This window comes from Fundulus heteroclitus, chromosome 3 (genome assembly GCF_011125445.2).
Source record: "Fundulus heteroclitus isolate FHET01 chromosome 3, MU-UCD_Fhet_4.1, whole genome shotgun sequence".
NCBI lineage: Eukaryota > Metazoa > Chordata > Actinopteri > Cyprinodontiformes > Fundulidae > Fundulus > Fundulus heteroclitus.
In genome coordinates, this window is record NC_046363.1 from 46615729 (window position 1) to 46641328 (window position 25600).

Below are 25600 nucleotides of genomic sequence, written 5' to 3' on the forward strand. Positions count from 1 at the left end.
GTTCAAAGTCTTCAGCTGATCCAAAATGCTGCAGCAAGAGTTCTGATGAAAATCAACCAGAGGGATCATATTTCTCCTGTTTTAGCTTCCCTTCATTGGCTTCCTGTTAAATCAAGAATAGAATTTAAAATTCTTCTTCTAACGTATAAAGCCCTTAATAATCAAGCTCCATCATATATCAGAGCTCTGATTACCCCGTATGTTCCTAACAGAGCACTTCGCTCTCAGACTGGCAGGTCTGCTGGTGGTGCCTAGAGTTAATATATATAGTATATATATAATATATACATATATACTACATATAGACACATACCAGGACATATATATATATACATACAGACATACATACATATATACATACATATATATACACATATATATATACACATATATATACATACATATATATACACATTATATATAAATATATATACATTATATATAAATATATATATATATAAATATATATATAAATATATATATAAATATATATATATAAATATATATATATAAATATATATATAAATATATATATAAATATATATATATATATATTTATATATATATATATAATGTATATATATTTATATATAATGTATATATAATGTGTATATATATATATATGTATATATAAATATATATATAAATATATATATATATAGTCAATTGATGGTCTTAGAGACTTTTTCAACCTGTTCGTGTTTTTAAATGTGTGGTGTAACTTTTTAGCCACATCTCCAGGTGAGGAGCTCAGTAATCGTCCCCTGTGGGTTGGTCCCGGTCTGACAGGTGAACATGGAGCGCTCTACCTGTCATTCCTCACCTGCTGCTGCAGGAAATGGAGTGAAACTGGGAGGAAAAGCAGCCAAAGGCCAAACCTTCAGCACACCTGGAGAAGCGAGGAAGAATTCAGAGAACAGACAGGTAAGCTGCACCAGGTGACAACATGGAGGACATGCTTTCTGAAAACTGGCTTTATTTCTGAGGAACATCATGTGAAGGTTCTGCTCAGCAGCAGCAGACCCATCACCTTCATCATGGTACAACCAACACAGGAAGCGTTTATGCTCCGCTTCCTCTTCTACCTGCAGCTGGACCTGAACAGACCAGCCAATCAGCTTCCAGGATTCCCTATGACATCATCAAACATCAAAGCAACAGATCATGTTCAGGTTTTGGTTTTTCCCGCTGTTTAAACGTGTTTGTGGAGGTTCTGATGACGACCCCAGATTACATGACGTGCTTAGCTGAGAACAGAAAGTTCTGCTGGGTTCTGTTCGTCTTCTCCCAAACGGCCCATGTGTTCCCAACACAATCTGCAGAACCAGAACGTGCATGTGGAAGCCCAGGAACATCTGCAGGACCACTGATCTCCATTTATTCTGTGGACATCCGATTGGCTGAAAACCTGACGTCCTTTGCTGCCATCTTGGTGCTCCCTCCTCTGACGGAGTCACGCCATAAACACGCCATAAACATGCCATAAACATGCCGACGTGTGCAGGTACTTACAGAGATGTGTGTGTGCATACACATGCTGTCTCTGTAATGTATAGATGTACATGTACACTGGAGTGTTTTTGTGATTTTGCTAGTGTAGAAACTGAAGCTCTGTGGAGTGATTAAACTGCTTCATTAATTTAGCTTTATTGTGAATCTATCAGATTTAAAGGCTAATGCAGACACAGCATAAATGTATATGGCATCACGCACGATTTGTAAATAGAAAAATACTATAGCATTAACAGACATGTACTTGTAATTCAGTCTTGATGTAAAATCTTGAAATTATATGTAATATGTAATTACCATAACCATATAATAAGTACATGTATATTACATGTATTTCATCATTTTAGCACTTTTGGTCATCAGATAGTGTAATATTAATATGCAAGTACAGTATTATAATTCTCCATTAACACACTCATTTTGTTGTCATGGATTTGTATGTTATATTACATGATTTATAGACTTCATACTGAATATTGGATGTGATGTGCCTATTTTTTACCATAACTTACAGTAATCTACTGATGCTATGAAACAGTAAGTGTGTGTCGCTGTATGTGTCTAAAGCAGGGGTGTTAAACATACGGCTCGCCGAACAATCTAGTCCGCCCAAAATCATTATCATTAAAAAAATAAATTAAAAATATTATATATATATATATATATATATATATAAACATTTCTCCAACATTTAGAAACTTACGATTAACCATTTGTCCACTGAAGTGGACGTCATGCATCTCCCATTAAATTTTTTCAACAGAATAATTGCTTTACTGTCTTGCAATTGTTTTGCTTATAATTCAGTGTTTTGAATGTAACACATAAACTATTCATTTAAAATTTACATTTTAGTATATTTTGTTTATACTTTGTGTATATTTTGTGCAGATTTGCTGTAGTTTCTGTAACTATACCAATTATTTATATTGTAGACTTCAAGGCGACCTACAGAATAGTCCAAGAAATTCCATCCATAAATTCTATAAATGCAAACAGAGGCCATGCTGCTGTGTGCACATGGAAGACCAAATACATCTGCATGCAACGCTGTGTGCCACTGTGCCCTGGGTGCTTTGCTAACGTTCATACAGCTTAGGTGTGATGACCATCAAAGTGTTATGAGATGCAGAGACTAAAATGACAGTTCATGTTTTCTTGCAACATGCTAATAAAAGGACTTGGTTATACTGTCCTACGTTCTTATAGAACCGTGGAGAGCCACAGTGATGTTTGTCACATTCAGGTTAAAACTTTTTGGCTATGACTGTCATTGATTTTCTTATTCAGTTCTAAACATTGTGCCTATATAGTGTTAAAATTTAAACAAAATATGTTGAAATATTTTTCGAAGCATAAAATTAAACAATTGTTTGTATATGGCGGCTGGTGACCTCATAGCGACGTGTACTACCAACGGCCAATCAGATGTCCAGAGACAGAGATCAGTGTGCAGGACTCCATGGTGGTCCTACGATCAGAGCGCCCCTAGTGGCGTGGCAGTGGAATTACACCTTATTGCTGTAATGAAACGTCACAGATCAGCAGAATCATAACGTGAGCAACTTAAACACGTCATCCGGACCTGTTCACCAGAACCTCCCAGCAGAACCACTGGTAACGACCCAAACTCTCAATGCAGAAGACCCGCCCACATCCCCTGATTGGCTGATGTGGAAGCAGGAGTGTGACCTCATTGGTTTAACAGACAAATAGAATCTTTACTCTAGAAAATAAAGTTCCAGTCAGAATCGTCTCCGCTGCTGGTTCTGGACCCGACCGGACCTGCCAACCAATCAGCTGCTTCCTCTCCCACACCAGGCCTTCAAGGTTCTGGTTCTGGTTGCAGCTCGGTCCACATGAGGACAGCCGGGTTTGGGCTCTGAAGCCCCAGAGGACCCGGTCCCAGCAGAACCTCCCGGGCCCCTCAGCTGTCCTCGGGGCCCGGGGCCCTGGGCCCGTCGCTCCGGGCCTTCACCGTGATCTTCCACTCGTCCCCGACCTCCTCGCCGATCACGATCCTGGTCTCCCGTCTTTCTGTGCCGGCCTCCGTGTCCTCCATGTCCTCCTGTCTCTCCTCCTGTCTCTCCTCCTCGAGGCTCTGAGCTTCGTCCTCGTCTCTGGACTCGGCTTCCTCGTGGGCGCCGTCCTCTCCGCCTCCGTCCGTCTCTCCGTCCCTGGGTCGTTCTTTCCGTCTCTCTTCGGCGTCGTCCTTCAGTGTCTCCGTCTTCTCTCCCTGCTGGACCCGGTCCTCTCCTCCCGTCCTCTCCTCCCCTGCTGTCGGGTCCTCCTTCTCTCTGTCCTCCGTCCCCGCCTCCTCCGCCTCCATCCTCTCGTCTTTGGACTCCAGCTTGTCCTCTGACGTCTCCTCCTCGTCCCCCTCCTCGTCTTCCAGCTCCTGCAGCTCTGGGGAGTCGGCGTCGGCTCCGGGCGGCAGCAGGATCCCGGTCAGGGTTCTGAGGAGGTCCAGCTGAACGTCCTCTGGTCTGCCGTCCTGGGAGGAGGCCTGCAGGAGGCCCGTCAGCTGGAAGGACCTCCTGCAGAGCTCGGGCAGCTGCTGGAGGCTGGCGAGGGCCTGCAGCAGCCAGTCCACCAGCAGCCGGGTCACGCTGTCCTGCAGCTTGTGGGCGGCGGCCTCCTGCAGCTCGGGGGGGTCGGAGGCGGTGAAGCGGGCCCAGCGGGCCAGCAGGAGGCGCTGCAGCGCCGGCTTCAGGCACACGTCCAGAGGCTGCAGGCAGAAGGAGCAGCCGGCGGGGATGACGGCGGGGAGGCTGTGCGAGGCGCTGAGCGCGCTCAGGAAGGGCTCGGCCAGGTGCTCGCGGTGCCGGTCCAGAACCAGCAGAGACTTGCCGGTTCTGGAGCGGCCCGCCAGGTGCTGCAGCCACACCTTGCTGGTCCAGCTGTCCAAGGCTTCCTCCGGGGTGACGCCGTCGGGCCGCGCCTCCAGCACCACGAAGGGGGGCGGGGCCTCCACCTGCAGCGGCCGGCCGGCCAGCAGCAGCGTGGGCAGCATGGCGCCGTCGGCCAGAACCGCCAGGTAGACGGTGAGCAGCGGCGTGGAGCCCGACAGCTCCAGAGCTTCACGCCGCCTGCTGCTGTCCTGGGCCAGCCGCAAGTCCACGAAGACGCTGAGCTCGTCCATGGCGGCCACGCAGCGCTCCGTCAGCCCGTGGAGCCGCACCACCCGCTGGGTGAAGGCCCTGAAGGCCTGGACCCGGGCCTCCAGCGAGGCGGGCGGGGCGCGGCCCAGAGACGGCGCCCGGCCGGCGCTGCAGACGCCCAGCTGGTGGCGCAGCATGAAGCTGACGGCCCAGTCGTAGGAGATGCGGAAGGAGTCGCTGAAGGCCCTCCTCCTCTTCAGGGCGGAGGCCTTGTTGAAGAGGTTGCACTCGGTGATGGGGAGCTGCTGCTCCCGCATGGACAGCACCCAGGCCACCATGCGCTGCGAGCCGTCGGCGTGCAGCTTCTCCTCCTGGTCCGCCCGCCGCAGCTGCTTCCTGGCCACCTGCAGCCAGCGGCGGATGAGCGGCGCCTCGGTGGAGAAGACGCGGGACGCCTGCCGCAGACCTTCACACAGAGCGAACAGCACGATCCTCAGCTGCCGCACCGACAGCGGCTGGCCGCGCCCCGCGCCCGCAGGGGGCGGAGCCTCGGCCCTGGCGTCGGTCGGCGACGGCCGCTCTGGACCTTCGCCGCTCACGTCCTTCCTCTCCTCCTCCTCCTCCTCTTCCTCAGCCTCGTCCAGGTTGTCGTCGTCAGAGAAGTCCAGGTCCTCCACCGGGCCCAGGGTCTCGTCCACGTTGTCGCTGAGCTCGTCCACCTCCACCTCTCCGCTGCAGCGATAAAAGCACACGGTCACGAGAGCCAATCAAAACGCTTCACCTGACAGGTGAGCTGAGCCGTTACCTGACTCTGTCCTTCAGGAACCCCAGCTTGGTGGAACCTGCACACACAGAGAACATATGAAATGATAAACTTGTGTTATTCAGGACCTCCTCCCACATTCAGCTGCTTCTCCATCCTAACTTAAGGATTTATTAAACTTTCCTCTCTTTCCCTTTTTTCACATTGGTCCTTCCAGCTGATTAAGCCTGATATATTTTAGAAATCTATTTCATTCATAACATCTTCAGGTCCCCTGCCTACGCACCCTGTTCCTGTAGGAACCTGAGGAAGTGCTGGGTTCCTAAGCTCGGGTTCCTAAGCTCGGGTTCCTAAGCTTGGGTTCCTAAGTCTGGGTTCCTAAGTCTGGGTTCCTAAGTCTGGGTTCCTAAGTTTGGGTTCCTAAGTCTTGGTTCCTAAGCTTGGGTTCCTAAGCTTGGGTTCCTAAACTTGGGTTCCTAAGCTTGGGTTCCTAAGTCTTGGTTCCTAAACTTGGGTTCCTAAGTCTGGGTTCCTAAGCTTGGGTTCCTAAGCTTGGGTTCCTAAGTCTTGGTTCCTAAGCTTGGGTTCCTAACTCTTGGTTCCTAAGCTTGGGTTCCTAAGCTTGGGTTCCTAAGCTTGGGTTCCTAAGCTTGGGTTCCTAAGTCTTGGTTCCTAAACTTGGGTTCCTAAGTCTGGTTTCCTAAGCTTGGGTTCCTAAGTCTGGGTTCCTAAGCTCGGGTTCCTAAGCTTGGGTTCCTAAGTCTTGGTTCCTAAGCTTGGGTTCCTAATCTTGGGTTCCTAAGTCTTGGTTCCTAAACTTGGGTTCCTAAGCTTGGGTTCCTAAGCTTGGGTTCCTAAGTCTGGTTTCCTAAGCTCGGGTTCCTAAGCTTGGGTTCCTAAGTCTTGGTTCCTAAGCTTGGGTTCCTAAGCTCGGGTTCCTAAGCTCGGGTTCCTAAGCTCGGGTTCCTACACTCGGGTTCCTAAGTCTGGTTTCCTAAGCTTGGGTTCCTAAGCTCGGGTTCCTAAGTCTGATTTCCTAAGCTTGGGTTCCTAAGCTCAGGTTCCTAAGTCTGGGTTCCTAAGCTTGGATTCCTAAGTCTTGGTTCCTAAGCTTGGGTTCCTAAGTCTGGGTTCCCGAAGTCTGGTTTCCTAAGTCTGGTTTCCTAAGCTTGGGTTCCTAAGTCTTGGTTCCTAAGCTTGGGTTCCTAATCTTGGGTTCCTAAGTCTTGGTTCCTAAACTTGGGTTCCTAAGCTTGGGTTCCTAAGCTTGGGTTCCTAAGTCTGGGTTCCTAAGCTCGGGTTCCTAAGCTTGGGTTCCTAAGTCTTGGTTCCTAAGCTTGGGTTCCTAAGCTTGGGTTCCTAAGCTCGGGTTCCTAAGCTCGGGTTCCTAAGCTCGGGTTCCTAAGCTCGGGTTCCTACACTCGGGTTCCTAAGTCTGGTTTCCTAAGCTTGGGTTCCTAAGCTCGGGTTCCTAAGTCTGATTTCCTAAGCTTGGGTTCCTAAGCTCAGGTTCCTAAGTCTGGGTTCCTAAGCTTGGATTCCTAAGTCTTGGTTCCTAAGCTTGGGTTCCTAAGTCTGGGTTCCCGAAGTCTGGTTTCCTAAGTCTGGTTTCCTAAGCTTGGGTTCCTAAGCTTGGGTTCCTAAGCTCGGGTTCCTAAGCCTGGCTCTGAAGGTACGGATGCTAGCGCAGGACTAGAACCGCCTCTCTGGTCTGACCAGATCCTGGGAGGCGTGGCGCTGACTCCCATCACCTGCTGTTACCTGGGGGGGTGGGGGTGGGGGGGTGGTGGTGGGGGGGGTTCTCTCAGACTCACCTCTGTTGAGGGGGGACAGGCTGGTGACTCCCATCACCTGCTGTTACCTGGTGGGGGGGTGGGGGGGGGACGGGTGTGGGTGTGTGTGTGTGTGTGTGGGGGGGGGGGCGGTTGGGTGTGTGTGTGTGGGGGGGGGTTCTCCCAGACTCACCTCTGTTGAGGGGGGACAGGCCGTGGAACTCCCAGAAGCAGCGGGGCCGCTTGCACAGGCTGGCGTCGCAGGCGATGCAGCCGTAGACGCTCTCGTGCCGCAGGTTCTTGGCGTTGCAGTTCCTGCACCTCTTGGAGACGCTGCTGATCCTCGCCATGCGGTGCCGCTGCTTGGCGCCGTCCTCCGGCGAGCCGTCCTCCCCCCCGCGGGGGCCCGGCCCCTCCGAGGCCTCGCCCTGCTTCTGGGCGCACTTGGCCAGCTGGTTGCCCAGACGCTTGCGGAAGTTGACCTGGCTGAAGAGGCCGTCCTGCACCCAGGCGGGGGGGTTGTCCTTGCGGCTCTCGCGCAGCACGATGAAGGCGTTGACCACGCTCAGGTTGACCAGGAACCAGAAGAGGTTGCGCCAGTGGCGGTCCTGGGGCACCCCCCCCAGCGGGTTGCAGGCCAGCAGCTGCTTGCAGATGTCGACGCCTCGCATGTTCTCCTGCAGCAGGCGGAAGGCCATGGGGCGCTCGATGGTGACCAGCCCCCCCGCGGCGGCGGGGGACCGCCTCCACACGGCGTCCGGTCGGCCCGCCGCCGCGTTGGTGGACAGGCAGCCCATCTCCTTGGTGTCCCTCCAGCGCGTGGCCAGCAGGGCGCCGCACTGGCGCTGCAGGAAGGCGCCGGGGCGGCGCAGCTGGCCGTCCTCCCACAGCGGCCGGGGCAGGATGGGGCTGGGGGGGGGGAAGGAGCTGCAGGCGTAGATGTTGCGCTCCAGCAGCTCCTGCAGCAGCGGGATGGAGACCAGAGAGCTGGCCAGGAACAGCTGGTGGTGCTTGTCGTCCAGGTCCTGCACCAGCGGCGGCACCACGCTGAAGCCCAGGTCCGGGCCGCGCCGCTCGCCCACCTGGATCAGGAAGCGGTGGCAGTAGCCCGACTTGGAGTCGCAGAGCAGCCACACCTGCGGCTGCGCCCGGGGGTCGCCTGCGGGGGCGCCCTCCTCCTCCTCCAGGCCCGGCAGCAGCGCCTGGTCGACGGTCAGGCAGCAGTTGGGCCGGTAGGCGTCCCACATGGCGCCGCCCAGGATGCTCAGCATGGGCCTGAAGACGCGCAGCGGGTCGGCGCCGGGCCCGGGGCGCCGCGGCTCGGCGCCGAAGCTGCCCATGCGGATGTAGGCGGCGATCTGCTGGAAGCGGCGGAAGGTCATGGAGCGGTAAAAGGTGTAGCTGTTGTCGAAGTGGTGGAAGGACCAGTAGTGGGACGGGTCGGGCAGGTTGTGGACCCCCATCAGAACCACCAGTCCGATGAAGCCTTTCACCTCCTGGGGGGTGACGGGCACCCAGTCGGGGGGGCAGGAGCCCAGGAGGCGGCAGGTGTTGGCGTGGGCGTTGGTCTCCCGGGCCAGCAGCTCCACCAGCGGCGCCGGGAACAGCAGCTGGAAGAAGTCGGCGGCGTCGCTGCTGCGGGACAGGAAGTGGTTCGGCCCGCACGGGTGGGTGAAGTGCCGGATGTGCCGCGCCGCGCTCTCGTCTGCGGGGGTCCAGTTCTCCGCCCGCTCCCAGCGACCGGCCGGGAGGTCCCGGTTCTGGTCCGGTTCCTCCGGAGCTGGGGGCTCGGCGCTCAGGTCCAGCTGGATGTCGGGCTCCGTGTAGCCTGGGGGAGAGAGGCAGGATTAGGCTTTACCGTCACGCCGAGGCCCGGTTCTGCTGCTACAGCTCAGAACTTCTGGACCCGGTTCAGGCCGGGGTGCAGAAGGAACCCCAGAGCGGTTCTGAAGGCTCGGTCCGTTTCACCAGAACCACCTTGCTTTAATTCTGACCCGGCGGGCTGCCCCCACGGGACCAGGAGGATGATGCCGGACCTCGGGTCGGGTGACCCGGCTGTTCAGAACCGGCTGGATTGAGGCATTTAGGAGCTAGAACTTAAAACCTGCGCTCCTGCAGATAAAAGGGTTCTGTTCTGGTTCTGTTACAATCCCCTGAAAGCCAAAGCGGGTCGACAGAGGTTTAGGAACCAGAACCCTCCAGACTGGACCAGAAATGAAAGGCAGCTGCTGCTGCCGGTACCGACCGGACCGCTGACCTGCAGCAGGAATGGACCGGCCCGTTCTCTTCAGGTCGGTTCTGTTCTGGCTCCAGCTTTGGAGACAGAATGGATCAGAACCAACGAGGAGCTGCACAGAGCTCTGTCTGATGGGCCTCCCTGCTGCACTGCATTCTGGGCCTTGTAGTCCGATCAGGTTGTGAAATAACAGACATTACTGCAGCCTGAACCACAACACCTGGAGAACCTGCAGAACCTAGAGAACCTGCGACCCAGCATGGAAGCTGTGGACGCGTGTTTAAACCCTCCAGAACCAGCGACGTGTGGACCTGCAGCAGCGTGGTGTGGGCGGGGCTTACTGCGGGCGCGGCAGACGGCGGCGGCGTGCTCCGGGTTCCTCTGCAGGTGCTCGGCCATCTGGTCGGCGGACGGCGGCTGGAAGTCGCAGCGGCAGCAGCGCAGCAGGAAGGCGCTGCGGGAGGAGATCGCATTAAGCAACCAATCAGGATGCAGGACGGCGAGCTGATCAGGTGACTCACCAGGGGGGCGGAGCCTTCTGCAGCGGCAGAACCTTGTCCTTGGAGCCGCGGACGTGGTGGCTGGAACGCAACAGACCCATCAGAACCAACAGACCCATCAGAACCATCAGAACCATCAGACCCATCAGACCCAACAGAACCATCAGAACCATCAGAACATACAGAACCAGGTGGTACGCAGTGCTGCAACACATTCTAATAGTTATGTGCATACTATGATGTACTTTGTATTTAGTGGTACTTTGCACATTAGACATCATGAATCTGTGTAGTACTGTGGTGTAGTTCTCAGTGTACTACACAGTAGTACCTTGTGGTGCATTTACTCTTATAGTACTCTGTATTACATTGTATACTACAGTACTCTGTAGTACTCTGTGTAGTACTGTGTAGTACTGTGCGGTACTTACTGGATCGTGTAGTACTGTGTAGTACTGTGTAGTACTGCATAGTACTGTGTGTAGTACTCTGTAGTACTGTGTGTAGTACTCTATAGTACTGTGTAGTACTCTATAGTACTGTGTAGTACTCTATGTAGTACTGTGTAGTACTGTGTAGTACTGCGTAGTACTCACTGGATCATGTACTACTGTGTAGTACTGTGTAGTACTGTGTAGTACTCTGTGTAGTACTGCGTAGTACTCACTGGATCATGTAGTACTGTGTAGTACTGTGTGGTACTCTGTGTAGTACTGCGTAGTACTGTGTAGTACTGTGTGTAGTACTGCGTAGTACTCACTGGATCATGTAGTACTGTGTAGTACTGTGTAGTACTGTGTAGTACTGCGTAGTACTCACTGGATCATGTAGTACTGTGTAGTACTGTGTAGTACTCTGTAGTACTGTGTAGTACTGTGTGTAGTACTGCGTAGTACTCACTGGATCATGTAGTACTGTGTAGTACTGTGTAGTACTGTGTAGTACTGCGTAGTACTCACTGGATCATGTAGTACTGTGTAGTACTGTGTAGTACTCTGTAGTACTGTGTAGTACTGTGTGTAGTACTGCGTAGTACTCACTGGATCATGTGGGCGGCGTAGGCCCGGGAGCAGCAGCTGCTGAAGGAGCAGAGCAGGCAGTGAACGTAGGTCGGGTAATGGGAGCTCAGGTCTGACGCCTCGGTTCTGCACTCCAAGCAGACCAGCCGGTCCCCCGGTGACGACCTGCAGGAGACACACGGACCTTCAGAACCGGCGGGTCAGAACCGGCGGGTCAGAACCCGGCAGAACACGTCTCTGGTTCACACAGCTGCTCCGCTCTGCTGCGGTATCAGCGACGAGGCAACAGGCCCCCCCCCCCTCTGTTGGCATGGTAACAATAGAGGGGGTGTGGCCAAAACTCGTTTGTGTCTGCGTGCGGCGCTGCCAGTCTTGCACAGAACTCTGGGAAATGAGGATTCCTCTGCTGACACAATAAAACTAAATACTGAGGATTAAAACTATGTGACGCAGCAAAAATAAATTTCTCATTTCCTGGTTTTATTAACAGGAAATCTTCAGGGTCTCATTTAAGGAGCGACTAATATTACTAATATTCTTTGATAAAGAATATTAGTAAATATAAAAACTGCAACATTCATTAGTTTTCTTCTACAAAACCAAAGACAATGAAACAAGTTTGGAGAAATTAAACTTTTAGGGAAAAGGAACCCAGACTGTGCCAGAGGAGGTGGAGCCCTCTGCTGCCCCCTTCAGGTCGGACGTCTCACCTGCAGCCGTCCCGGCGGCCCGGCCCTCTCCGGGTCGGGGATCTAGGAGCTTTGAACAGCGTGGGGTTCTTCTGGATGGGGAACTTCGGATGCTCCGTCTTGATTCTGTTGGGCTGGAAGATGGAGTTCGAAGCAATCGGAGGCTTGACCTTCCCGTAGGTCCTGATCGTCACCTGGGGACAGAGAAAGGTCTGACGCAGGAGCACATGCTGAACGGAGTGGGCGGGGCTTGCCTGGGGGCGGGGCTCACCTTGGACCCTGGCGGCAGCCCCTCCAGCTGCGGCGGCCGGCGGAAGCTGCGGTGGTTTTCCACCTTGTGCTGCATTTTGTCTTTGAGGAAGATGAACTGGAGGCGACACCTGTTGCAGTGGAAGGCCTGGCTCAGCTAACACAGGAAGACAGGGGTTACCTTTCAGATTAAAAGCCTAAACCTTTTAGCTGAAGCAACTCATGCGTCAAACATTAGACGGTTCATACAGACTGCAGCCTCACAAATCTATCAAATATGCAGCTTGGTTCTTTAGATGACTCCTACAGGAGCGCCTCCTGCCTCCAGGTGAGCGTTCAGGAGGAGAGCTGCGGCGCGGTGCGGCGCGGTGCGGCGTGCGCTCACCTTGTGCCGGTACAGGTGCTGCTGGTAGTTGATGGGGTTCTTGATCACTTTCAGGCAGAAGACGCAGAGCAGGAACAGAGTCTCTCTGTGGAAGGTGGCAAAGTGCTGCACGATGTCCGAGTAGAAGGACGAGCGAAACGAGCACACCTGCAAACACACCTGAGGTGAGAGGGCTGCAGATGGGGGAGCGGCGCGGGGCAGCGTTCTCTCCCACCTGGCAGACGTAGGGCATCTCGCCCGGCTTGTGATTGGACTTCATGTGGTTCAGGAAGGCGGGCTCGCTGTCGAAGGCCCACTCACAGATGCGGCACAAACCTGACAGCAGACACATCAACAGGTGAGCTCGGCTTTGGTTCTGACCCAAACCAGGTTCCCCGGGCCCGGCCCAGATCTGCAGAGCCAAACCCAGGTGGGCGGCGCCGTGTGGCGGCACGCTGCCCCCTGCAGGATGGCTGGAGGCAGACAGGTTCCCCTCAGAGGTTCCCCTTAAAAGCTGGAACCTACAGAACACGGTCCCAGCATGCAGACCTTAACGCAGGTTGGTCTTTGGGAGCACACAGGTGTGACTGGTCAGGTGAGGCGCACTCACAGGAAGAGTGGGTGGAGCCGTGGACGTGGTCCTGGTGGTCCTTCAGCTGCTCCGCCGAGGAGAACTGCCGGTAGCAGAAGCGGCAGGACTGGCGGTCTTTGCGGTCTGCGACCAGCTCGGAGTGGTGCAGCACGTGCTGCATCAACCTGCGCACAGGTGAACAGGTGAACACGCAGCCGGCGGCTGCCAGGTGTGCTCCGGTCAGACGTGGACCCACCTCAGGTTGTTCTCTGCCTTGAAGGCACAGATGTTGCAGTTGAAGGAGAAGATGTTCATTCCAGGAGCAGAAGGTCTCCTCAGGCTGACGTCTCCGCTGAACCTCCCGTAGTAGAACTCCTCCACGCTCATCACCACCCGGGGGGGCTCTGAGGCTGCCGTGGCGACGACAGAGGGGGCGGGGCCAGGCGCTGCCGGGACAGGCCGCGAACACAAACCGTTTTACAGGTGTGAACATCACAGGTATGAACTGAGCCGCCATCTTTTCACACTAGACCAGACCGACCAATCAGGGAACGGCAGTGCTGCGCTCAGAGCGTCGCTGACAACGATGCGCCGTCACCACAGATGAACTTTACTGGTCTTTACTGGTCTTTAATGTTCTTTACTGGGCTTTACCGGTCTTTAATGTTCTTTACTGGTCTTTACCGGTCTTTAATGTTCTTTACTGGGCTTTAATGTTCTTTACTGGGCTTTAATGTTCTTTACTGGTCTTTACCGGTCTTTAATGTTCTTTACTGGTCTTTACCGGTCTTTAATGTTCTTTACTGGGCTTTAATGTTCTTTACTGGGCTTTAATGTTCTTTACCGGTCTTTAATGTTCTTTACTGGTCTTTACCGGTCTTTAATGTTCTTTACTGGTCTTTACCGGTCTCTGGCTGCTGCTGGTGCAAGCCATGACTGTCACATTCACACAAAAACACTGCTATAATAATTTAGTTATAACTGAATACTTCCGTTATAAAACAAACACATAAAAGCAGCAGGCCACATTACATTCACTTAAATCATCCAGGATTTTTGTCTTTTTCATGTAATCAGGTTAAATCAGTTTGATCTAAACTAATTAATCTAAAGTAATTATTATGAACCATGTGACTGGTGATAATCTCAGGTTCTGGACAGAACCTCGGTGCGGCTCCCAGAGGTCCAGGGAACGATCAGACACCAAACATTCAGAGTCGCTCTGGAGCGGAAAGTTCTCAGCAGGAAGTTCTAGGCTGAGCTAGGATCTCTGAGAGACTCTGAGGATCTATCAGGATCTCCGAGGATCTATCAGGATCTCCGGGGATCTATCAGGATCTCTGGGGATCTATCAGGATCTCCGAGGATCTATCAGGATCTCCGGTGATCTATCAGGATCTCCGGTGATCTATCAGGATATCTGGGGATCTATCAGGATCTCTGGGGATCTATCAGGATCTCTGAGGATCTATCAGGATCTCTGGGGAATTATCAGGATCTCTGGGGATCTATCAGGATCTCTGGGGATCTATCAGGATCTCTGGGGATCTATCAGGATCTCCGATGATCTATCAGGATCTCCAGTGATCTATCAGGATCTCCGGTGATCTATCATGATCTCTGGGGATCTATCAGGATCTCTGGGGATTTATCAGGATCTCTGAGGATCTCTGGGGTTCTATCAGGATCTCTGGGGATCTATCATGATATCTGAGGATCTATCAGGATCTCTGGGGAATTATCAGGATCTCTGGGGATCTATCAGGATCTCTGGGGATCTATCAGGATCTCTGGGGATCTATCAGGATCTCTGAAGATCTACCAGGATCTCTGAAGATCTACCAGGATCTCTGAAGATCTACCAGGATCTCTGGGAAACTATCAGGATCTCTGAGGATCTATCAGGATCTCTGAGGATCTATCAGGATCTCTGGGGATCTATCAGGATCTCTGAGGATCTATCAGGATCTCTGGGGATCTATCAGGATCTATCAGGATCTCTGAGGATCTATCAGGATCTCTGGGGATCTATCAGGATCTCTGGGGATCTATCAGGATCTCTGGGGATCTATCAGGATATCTGGGGATATATCAGGATTGCTGAGGATCTATCAGGATCTCTGGGGATCTATCAGGATCTCTGGGGATCTATCAGGATCTCTGGGGATCTATCAGGATCTCTGAGGATCTATCAGGATCTCTGAGGATCTATCAGGATATCTGGGGATCTATCAGGATCTCTGGGGATCTATCAGGATCTCTAAGGATCTATCAGGATCTCTTGGGATCTATCAGGATCTCTGAGGATCTATCAGGGTCTCTGGGGATCTATCAGGATCTCTGGGGATCTATCAGGATCTCTGGGGATCTATCAGGATTGCTGAGGATCTATCAGGATCTCTGGGGATCTATCAGGATCTCGTGGAATCTATCACGATCTCTGAGGATCTATCAGGGTCTCTGGGGATCTATCAGGATCTCTTGGGATCTATCAGGATCTCTGAGGATCTATCAGGATCTCTGAGGATCTATCAGGATCTCTGGGGATCTATCAGGATCTCTGGGGATCTCTCAGGATCTCTGGGGATCTATCAGGGTCTCTGGGGATCTATCAGGATCGCTGGGGATCTATCAGGATCGCTGAGGATCTATCAGGATCTCTGGGGATCTATCAGGATCTCTTGGGATCTATCAGGATCTCTGAGGATCTATCAGGGTCTCTGGGGATCTATCAGGGTCTCTGGGGATCTATCAGGATTGCTGATGATCTATCAGGATCTCTGGGGATCTATCAGGGTCTCTGGGGATCTATCAGGATCGCTGGGGATCTATCAGGATCGCTGAGGATCTATCAGGATCTCTGGGGATCTATCAGGATCTCTTGGGATCTATCAGGATCTCTGAGGATCTATCAGGGTCTCTGGGGATCTATCAGGGTCTCTGGGGATCTATCAGGATTGCTGAGGATCTATCAGGATCTCTGGGGATCTATCAGGGTCTCTGGGGATCTATCAGGGTCTCTGGGGATCTATCAGGGTCTCTGGGGATCTATCAGGATCTCTGAGGATCTATCAGGATCTCTGGTGATCTATCAGGATCTCTGGGGATCTATCAGGATTGCTGAGGATCTATCAGGATCTCTGGGGATCTATCAGGATCTCTGGGGATCTATCAGGATCTCTTGGGATCTATCAGGATCTCTGGGGATCTATCAGGGTCTCTGGGGATCTATCAGGATCTCTTGGGATCTATCAGGATCTCTGAGGATCTATCAGGGTCTCTGGGGATCTATCAGGATCTCTGAGGATCGGCTCACCTCTGGTGCCGCTGGGCGCCGTGGCCTTCGTGGCTCCGTTAGTTGAAGCAGAGCAAAGGCTGGGAGAACTCGCCACCTTCAGGGAGCCGCCGCTGCTTACCTGCGCCACCTGCAGGTTAGCTGGAAAACAACAACAGAACCATGAGCCTATGGGACCGAGCGGCTCGGCTCAGATTCCTCTGGGATCTCTGCTGACCGGATCCCGGTGCGCTGGTTCTGATGGTCAGCGTCGTGGGCAGCTGCATTCTGGTGAAGGTGGAGGGGCCCGGTGCCGCCTGTTTCTGAGAGAAGACGGTGGAGAGGCCCACGCCGGGCCGGACCAGCTGACCCAGAGTGGGCGCTGTGGAGGAAGCAGAATAAATTAGTCCTCAGCAGGATCAGCGGGCGGTACCGCCGTCCTCGGGCCTCGACCGGACCTACACTGGATCAGAGTGAGCGGCTGGACCGTCTGACCCGGCTGCAAGTTCAGAACCAGAGGAGCGCCGGCGTTCATCTGGAAGCCCTGAAACAGGAAGCACATCATCATCTGTGCTGCCATGGAGACCAGCGGCTGATGTCATTGGCTGCTGTCAGAACCTGCGTGGTCAGGAATATGGGCTGGGCGCCGCCGGGCCCCGCAGCCGCCGGAAGGAGGAAGGTTCCGCTTGGAGTCTGAGTCAGGATGAGGGACGGAGCCTGAGCCCGGAGGGGCGGGGCTGAGGCGGCGGGCTTGGAGGTGGTGGTGAGGCAGAAGGTGGAGGAGGTGGTGGTGATGGATGGAGGAGCAGGAATCACCGAGGAGGAGATAAACTGCAGAGGAGGAGGAGCTGGGGAGGGAAGCACAGACAGGTGAGCACAGGTTAAACACCTGGGAGTCCAGGTAACCGGCGGACATCGACAGGTACCTGCTGGAGCAGGTGTGCTGGAAGGAGGAGACCTGGGGGGCGGAGTCTCAGAGGCAGGAGGAGAACACGACGAATCCTCCACTGTGGAAATACGACAAACTTTGAGTAAACGCGTGATCAAAGAGACACAAAGTCTTCCCAGAGCGTCCTGCAGCACCTGCACAGGTGTGAGCGTGTGCACCTGCGCAGGTGTGAGCGTGTGCACCTGCGCAGGTGTGAGCGTGTGCACCTGCGCAGGTGTGAGCGTGTGCACCTGCGCAGGTGTGAGCGTGTGCACCTGCGCAGGTGTGAGCGTGTGCACCTGTCTGCCTGTTCTCCGTCAGGAACGTCAAAGCCAATGTAGACGACCCAGTCTTGAGTTTCTTTGCTGATAAATTAAACATGTTTAAGCGGACCTGGAACCGGGCCACAGGTATCAGAACCAGAATGCTAACAACAGCTAGCATGTTAGCTATATGTCGAGGGCGACTGTGGCTTGATGGGTTGAGTAGTCGTCTGGCAATCAGAAGGTTGTGGGTTTGATTCCAGCTTTCCCTTGCCACTTGTTGATGTGCCCCTGGGCAAGGCACCTAACCCCAAATTGCCTACCGAGCTGCGTCTCAGTGTATGGGGAGTGGTGGCCTAGTGGTTAGAGCAGCGCGCTGGCACTCAGAGAAGGATGCAAGTACCCGGTTCAATCCCCACTGCCTGCACTCTGGGTCCCTGAGCAAGACCCTTAACCCCAGATTGCTCCCCACACATGGCAGCCCACTGCTCCTCAAGGGTGATGGGTTAAAAGCAGAGAACACATTTCATTGTAATGTATGATTCAATGACAATAAAGATGATATTACTATTACTCTCAAACATCGACGCATTTAAAGGAAACAGGCGACGCTCAGCCTGGCGGGGGGGAGTAAATATAACTTAATATATAATTATAATACGCCGGGGGAACATATCCGTGTCTGACTGAAGCCGCTGCATGAATCCTCAGCCTGACGTGGGCTTAGCTCTCCAGGTGGCGCTCTGTCACCTGTTCACCTGAGGGCTCCGGCACGTTTCTGGGATGAAAACATCTCCACTGCCTGCACACCTTTAGGTTACTGCATTTGTCCTGAATCTGAAGGTCTAACAAAGCGTGGCTGCTGAAACCTGAGCCGCTGCTCAGAGTGAGTCTTTATGAACTCTGGAACAAACCGCTGCAGATCATCTCTGACGTCCAGATTCTCAGCTCAACAGGCTCACTCCTGCAGAACGGTAAGTGCAGCTGCACAGCTTCTCTAAAAAGATCATGATTATTCGGCTTAGCAGGAGGACGCAGCCTACACCGCTGGTACAGAGGGTCCACACCTAGTCGCATGCTGAGGGTTTTTGTCCCACCTGGCTCTCCGTAGTTGTCCATAAACTCCACGTCATCTTCCTCCACGCTGTCGTCCACCTGTTGCCACGGCTCCAGCTCCTCCTCCTCACACTCCATAAACAGCTGAGTGTCCATGATGCTCTGGAGACAAGAACAGAACCCAGCCGGTCCAGTTAGAGGGGAAAGGTCAGCGCTTGATCCAGTTCAGGTCATTTATTCAAGAATGATGTGAACAAGTTTAATGGCTGAATGTGGGGAGAGAGTCATGTGATCAGCATCAGTACAGCTCCATTTAACCAGCAAGTGACCTCATTAAATATGCAAAGTCCAGATCCTTGTCTCAGGCTGGGCGATAAATCAATATCCATATTTATCAATCGATAGAAAATAAAAGGAACAATAAAAAGTTCAGTAGAATAACAGTTTTCCTTCGTTTTGCATTCTATTATGTAGATTAATATTACATCCTCCCAACCAATCACAACGCAGACCCAGGAACCAAGCTCCGCCCCTTCAGAGAGTTCAGAGAGCACGCGTTGTTTTTTCTGTTTAAAACTTGCAGTTTTGGTAAAAAGTTGGTTGAATAAAGAGTTTGGATTCAGTGTTTGTGTCTCTTTATCTAAAAATAGCTCATTAAGCAACAGCATATAATTACCAGTTTTGAATGTTTTGAATTTGTTGATAATTATTGATATTGATCGATATTATTTCTATTTTATCAATATGCTTTTTTTCTATATCGTCCAGCCCTAGAATGAACCATGAGTTACAAACTAAACCATCAGTCTGACTCTGGAAACCCAAAACCTCCATCAGACATAAATACCCATCGGTTCTGCTAGAACCTCCTGATGCTGCTCACTAAGGTCCTCGTTCTCTGGTGTCATACAGCACAGTGGGCTGGACCAGGTTAATGTTTTAATGAAAGTTTAGCAGATCTGACTATGATCTTGGAATATGATGATGAGTTGAAATATTACTGCAGCCTATAATAATAATAATAACAATAATAATAATAACAATAATAATAATAACTAAAACTGCACGCAGTTATTAACAGGTTCCAAGCCCACCCACGCTCCGCCCCTTTGAGCATGCCGGCTCCCCCTGCTCAGCCGAACCAACATGCATCTGGAACGGATCATGAATTTATGTTTTGCATAATAACAGAAATTTTTCACCGATTCACATGTGATCCCAAAAGGTTTTCTATACAATGCATTTTACCATAGCAGTTCTCCGATATATCATAGGCACTGGTGCATCTCAAGGTAGGTCTTGTTTCTTATAATTAGTCCTTTACAAAACAAAAACAGTGCTTTTCTTTTCACAATGTCTTTGATGCCACCAACATTTAAAGAACGAATGAAAACTCTGTATTCATAACGAGAACACACATATATATATATATATATATATATATATGACACACATGAAACGTTAAAATTGCATGCCTGTTAGTATGAGCAGTTATTGCAGTAATGTTTTCTGTTACAAGAAAGTCATTGGGCAGAAGTGGATGAAAGGGTCTGGGTCAACCAATCAGGCGACAGGATGTTATTCAGTCATGGCTCAAATAAGTCAGCTGGTGTTGCTTTTAACACAGAGAGCAGATGAAGCAGGACATTGGTTAATTGTGGTTTTAAAAACAGAGGATAAATTGTTTTTTATTACAAATGTCTACGGATATAATAACGAAATATGAAATAAAAGGTTAGTGGTAAAAATAACCTAATGGAGCTTAAAATCCTTTATCCCACGAGCAATTTAGTGTTGGGGGGGGGGGGCTGGAATATGTAGAACAAGAACAAGACTCAACGAGATTATCTATAATTTCATGGCAAGAAATAATCTGATATCTGGAGAGAGAAAAATCCTAATAGCAAAGATTTCACATGGTTTAAATCAAACGATAATGTCAAGTGTAGAATTGATTATTGGATGTTAGTTTTAAATAATCCAGGCTTATTTCAGCTGTAACCATTTCTAAAGCTCCACTTTCAGATCACTGCTGCATAATCCTAAAACTAGAACCCTCCACAAGATCACATAATAACAAGAGCTACTGGAAATGTAATGCTAACTCATTGATTAATGAGGAATACTGTTCAAAAACCAGGGAAATTATTCATAACATTGAAATGGATGAAACATTTGAAAAGTAAGTAAATGGGAATATATTAAATTTAAAATAAGAGAATTTTTCGATTTACTTTAGCAAAACACTACAGAGAAAAAGAAAATAATATGAAAGCTACATACTGAGGGATATTTCCCAATACTGTGGTTCAGTGGATGATAATGACCAGAATAAGGACAGGTTAATTCAGCTCCAAATTCAGCTAGATAAACTTTATTTAGAAAAAGCTAAGGGAGCTTTCATAAGATCGAAAGCAAAATGGTTAGAGGAGGAGGAAAAGAATTCAACATATTTTTGCAAGTTAGACAAAAGTAGACAGGAAAGAAATTCAGTAGCTTGTCTCTTAATCAATGGAACAGAATGCAAAGATCCAAAGAATATTTGATCAAATTAAAGAATTCACTCCACAAATTGATAACTCCAGGAAAAGTTCTGTACTTTCTAACATTAACAAAAAAATAAAGAAATAATAAGTTTTGGATCCCCTGCTCTAGAAAATAAAGGGAAGTATAGCTTTCCAACCGGATAGCTTCTCCTGTCTTTCCTCATTTCATGACACCTTGCATAGCCCGTTCTTTCTGCTCCGCGGGCTTGGAACCCTAATAATAATAATAATAATAATAATAATAATAATAATAATAATAATAATAATAGTGACATAACTGGTCAAATCCTGCTCAAATCAACAAACACTCGCTATTGAGAGAAAATGTTTGGTCGTGAACTACTAAAAAGGTTCTGGTTCTGGTCCAGATCCAGACTGAAAACTTTCATTGAAACGCGTCGCTGCAGTTCCAGCTGCGGCCGCAGGGGGCGCTCTCCAGGCGCAGCTCCCATTTGTTCCTTTGATTCCCTGCAGCGTCGCTGTTCCGGCGGGAACAAACTTCACGTCCGGGCCGCGCGGGCCCGAACCGGGACACTAACACCGGTGACTACGGGTCCCCGTGGCTTCAGGGCCAGACAGAGTCCGTCCTGAAGCCAACAGTGTGGTTCTCCAGCCTATGCCCGCCCGCCCCGCTCCTCCAGCGGCTGTCTGCGCGCACACACCAAGTACACCCCTGCCCCTGGGTAGCTCTGTCTGCGGGTTCCGGACCGAACAGAACCGCTCCTACCTGCAGCCGCAGTGTGACTTCAGAAGTTGGACCGAACCGATTCGGACGGTTCTATTCTTTCTTCTTCACGCGCGCTGCAGTTCGACAGTCAGGAGGCGGGTCTTCCGGCTCTGTTTCCATGCGAGCCGCGGATTGGCTCTCAGGGATCGCACGTGACTTCCCCAATCAGACTCTGATTGGTCGGGCAGAAAATTTCTGCAGGAACTAGTGTGCTGCGTGTTTTCAGTTTACCAAGGATTACCCGGTCCAGTTGGACCGGAGTGTGTCCTGTGGCCCGGAGTGGTGCTGCTCAAAGTCCCTTACACACAGACATACAGCAGTTTGAGTCAGCATGGCGCTCCGGAGGCTCCCAAACTGCACAAACATTCAGTGCACTCCGCCATCTTGGTTCTGTTTTTTTGAGGGGGCGTGGTCACAAATGGCAACGTCATGATCTAACCCGAAAAACGCTTCCTGTTGTGGAACAAAGAAGACAGATGGAGACAAATAGAAGCTACTCTCTCAGTATAGCTCAGATATAATTAAAATAGTCGACCAAAAATAATTGTAACTTTATTTAGGGAACCGACATCATTATATCAGGAAAAAATATGTAATTAAATCATTAGAGGAAGGTGGTCTAAATGCCACTGACTTTGATCCAGTGAACGGTGCTATGAAATAAGATGGCTACAAAACTTAATTAACCATTTTGATAACTTTTGGCACACTCTACCTTTAAACCTTTACTCTACATTTGGACTTTCAAGTGACTAAATTACCTGTTAAATTATCCAAATTCATGAACAACTCCTCAATTATTGTAAAATGGTCTATATAAACCATTATAAACCATATATCTAAATGGGCTGCACAGTGGGGCAGTGGGTGGCGCTGTTGCCTTGCAGTAAGAAAGTTCTTGGTTCAAGTCCAACCCTGGGTCTTTCTGCATGGAGTCTATGTTCTCCCTGTGCATGCGTGGGTTCTCTCCAGGTACTCCAGCTTCCTCCCACAGTCCAAAAACATGACGGTTAGGTTAATTGGCTTCTCTAAATTGTCCTTAGGTGTGAGTGTGTGTGTGAATGGTTGTTTGTCCTGTTTGTCTCTGTGTTGCCCTGCGACAGACTGGCAACCTGTCCAGGGTGAACCCCGCCTCTCGCCCAGTGAATGCTGGAGATAGACACCAGCACCCCCATCAGAGATTAAGCGGGTCAGAAAATGGATGGATGGTCTATATAAACATAATTTCTCCCGTCACAATACACCCATATGGAACAATAGATATATATGATAAATATAGATATTCTGATTAAAAAGAAGTTCTTCTTTTACGAAGACTGGCTGCAACACGGGGGTATGGTCCATGTTACATCTAAATGATAGTAGAGGAAACTTACTGTATTTTGCTGATTTCAGTCATAAATATAATCTCATTGGTACCAGTCAGGAATACTATGATGTGATTAATGCAATCACACCAGCACTCATCTGCTCTGTTAAAGGATCATTATTATATACCTATAGACCTCGACAGTTCTCTCTGTTCATTCAAGAACAAGTTTTTCAGATCAGTATTGTCCAAAGAACGTTTCCATCACCCCTAAAAAGAAAATAATTTATGGAACTTTTCACTTTTACAACTATAAAAAACATTAAATGTTTGGCGTACCACAGGGTTCAGTCCTAGGACCAATTCTCTTTACTATATATATATATATATATATATATATATATATATATATATATATATATATATATATATATATGCTTCCGATAGGCAAAATTATCAGACAGCATGGGATTAATTTCCACTGTTATGCTGATGATACTCAGCTATATTTATCCATAAATCCTGATGAATCCAATCAGTTACTTCAACTGCAGTCATGTCTTGATGACATCTAAAGCTGGATGACTTTAAATTTCCTGCATTTAAATTCTGACAAGATAGAAGTTGTAATCTTTGGGCCAGAGTCCTTAAAAATAAACTTCTTAATCAATAACTTAATCTGGATGGCATTAACTTGGCCTCTGGTAATAAAGTTAAAAATCTTGGTGTTGTTTTCGACCACGACATGTTATTTAAATCCCATATTAAACAGGTTTCCAGAGTTTCCTTTTTTCACCTCAGGAATATCGCCAAAATTAGAAACATTCTGTCCAGGAGTGATGCTGAAAAACTAGTCCATGCATTTGTTACTTCAAGGCTGGACTATTGTAATTCTTTACTATCAGGAAGTCCACACAATGCAGTTCAAAGCCTTCAGCTGATCCAAAATGCTGCAGCAAGAGTTATGATGAAAATCAACAAGAGGGATCATATTTCTCCAATTTTAGCTTCCCTTCATTGGCTTCCTGTTAAATCAAGAATAGAATTTAAAATTCTTCTTCTAACGTATAAAGCCCTTAATAATCAAGCTCCATCATATATCAGAGCTCTGATTACCCCGTATGTTCCTAACAGAGCACTTCGCTCTCAGACTGCAGGTCTGCTGCTGGTTCCTAGAGTCTCTAAAATTGGCGCTATATAAATAAAATGTAATTGAATTAAATGTAATTACCTTAAATTTACTATTCCAGCCAAGGTGAAAGAGGTTCATTTCAAAATAATAAACAATAACACATCCTTGTGGTGATTTTTCAACTTTAATATTGGGGAGAATGAGTGTACCTTTTGCAAAATAGACAGAAATCTTTTTTCTTGCTCTCTTTTTGAAAATATTTTGGGATCACTTTTTTAATTGGAGACATATAAACAATTTAGAGGTATCAATTTCAGATTATACTATAAGTACTAAAATTTGGTCTAATTAAGAAGGACAAAAAAAATAATTCCTTATAAATAATCTTTTATTTTGGTTCAATTTTTTGTTTATAAATGTAAATTTGCCTAAATTAAACCAATTTTGCGGCATTTCTTAACGATTTTGTCTTGTTAAGAGATCATTTAAAAATATGCAAATCAAAGGAAGCACAATAGCTTTATAAACATATTTCATGTGTCATTTTTTCTTTTAATGTGGCTCCAGCTGATATTTAGGGTTTCTTTTTTTGTATTATTTTATGTACAAAATACAGTGAAGATTGCGTCTGTAATGTGAGAAAAAGTCTTTATAAAACAGTATTTATTATTGTTCTTGTTCTGTGTGTGTTTGTTTGGGAGGGTCACCGCGGTGTAGAAAGGACTACTTCTCTGGTACAGGGCAGCTCACTGCTCCCCTAAGCAATAGTTTAAATACTAATTACCCCTCAGTGGGACTATAGAGGGATCTTTCCTTTCCTAAAATCACTCAGGTGGGATAATTGGAAATCATGTTTATTTGTTTGCAAACAAAACTAATAGAAAAAAAGCCTGAAACCCACATAAATCTGTCCATTTGTCTCGTCCTTCTCTGTTACATCATCACACAAAAGACAGCAGCCTCTGTCTTGTCTTAGGAATGGAGGAAAAATAACATGACTGATGGAAAAATGTGTCCCTCCAAACATTCTCCCACCACCGGCTCTGGTCCAGCGGTTATCCCAGGACAGGACCGGCCTTCCTGATGATTTCATCCAGCCGCTTCCTCTCAGCCACAGAGTTAAAGAAGTCCTTCAGGAGCGACCTAAGGGGGCCAGAGATCGGTGTAGCCGGTAGATCATCCACCCCGATGCAGGCTGTCTGATAATTTTGCTGATCGGAAGCATATATATAGTAAAGAGAATTGGTCCAAGGACTGAACCCTGTGGTACTCCACAAGTGACCCTAGAGTTTGAGGAAGATTTATTATTAACATGAACAAATTGGAATCTGTCCGACAGATAAGATTTAAACCAGCCTAATGCTTTCCCCTTAATCCCTACAGTATGTTCAAGTCTTTGTAGGAGAATATTGTGATCAACTGTATCAAATGCAGCAAATAAAAAGACCAACTTTCAAAACACATATGTATCTACATAATAATATAAAATAGAAGAAAAACAATCAAATAAACCAATAGCAAAAAATATGCATAACCAGCGGATTATGACAAATTAATGTATTTATTTATTCTGTATTTCAGGTTCCTGT

General features: G+C 49.0%; 1 protein-coding gene across 1 annotated transcript; it reads right to left on the reverse strand.

The window, feature by feature from the left end:
* Positions 1–952: 952 nt before the first annotated feature.
* Positions 953–21965, reverse strand: pogzb (pogo transposable element derived with ZNF domain b). The gene is made up of 19 exons (XM_036135619.1): positions 21571–21965; positions 18339–18459; positions 16977–17057; positions 16669–16898; positions 16513–16594; positions 16289–16432; positions 16093–16212; positions 13033–13222; positions 12816–12961; positions 12441–12541; positions 12227–12373; positions 11864–11998; positions 11614–11786; positions 10925–11068; positions 9906–9965; positions 9726–9838; positions 7342–8976; positions 5419–5455; positions 953–5345 (listed from the first exon to the last, which is right to left on the reverse strand). Exons 2-19 carry the CDS (start codon positions 18451–18453, stop codon positions 3440–3442), a joined length of 5559 nt encoding a protein of 1852 aa, XP_035991512.1. The 5' UTR covers positions 18454–18459; positions 21571–21965; the 3' UTR covers positions 953–3439.
* Between the last annotated feature and the right edge of the window lie 3635 nt (positions 21966–25600).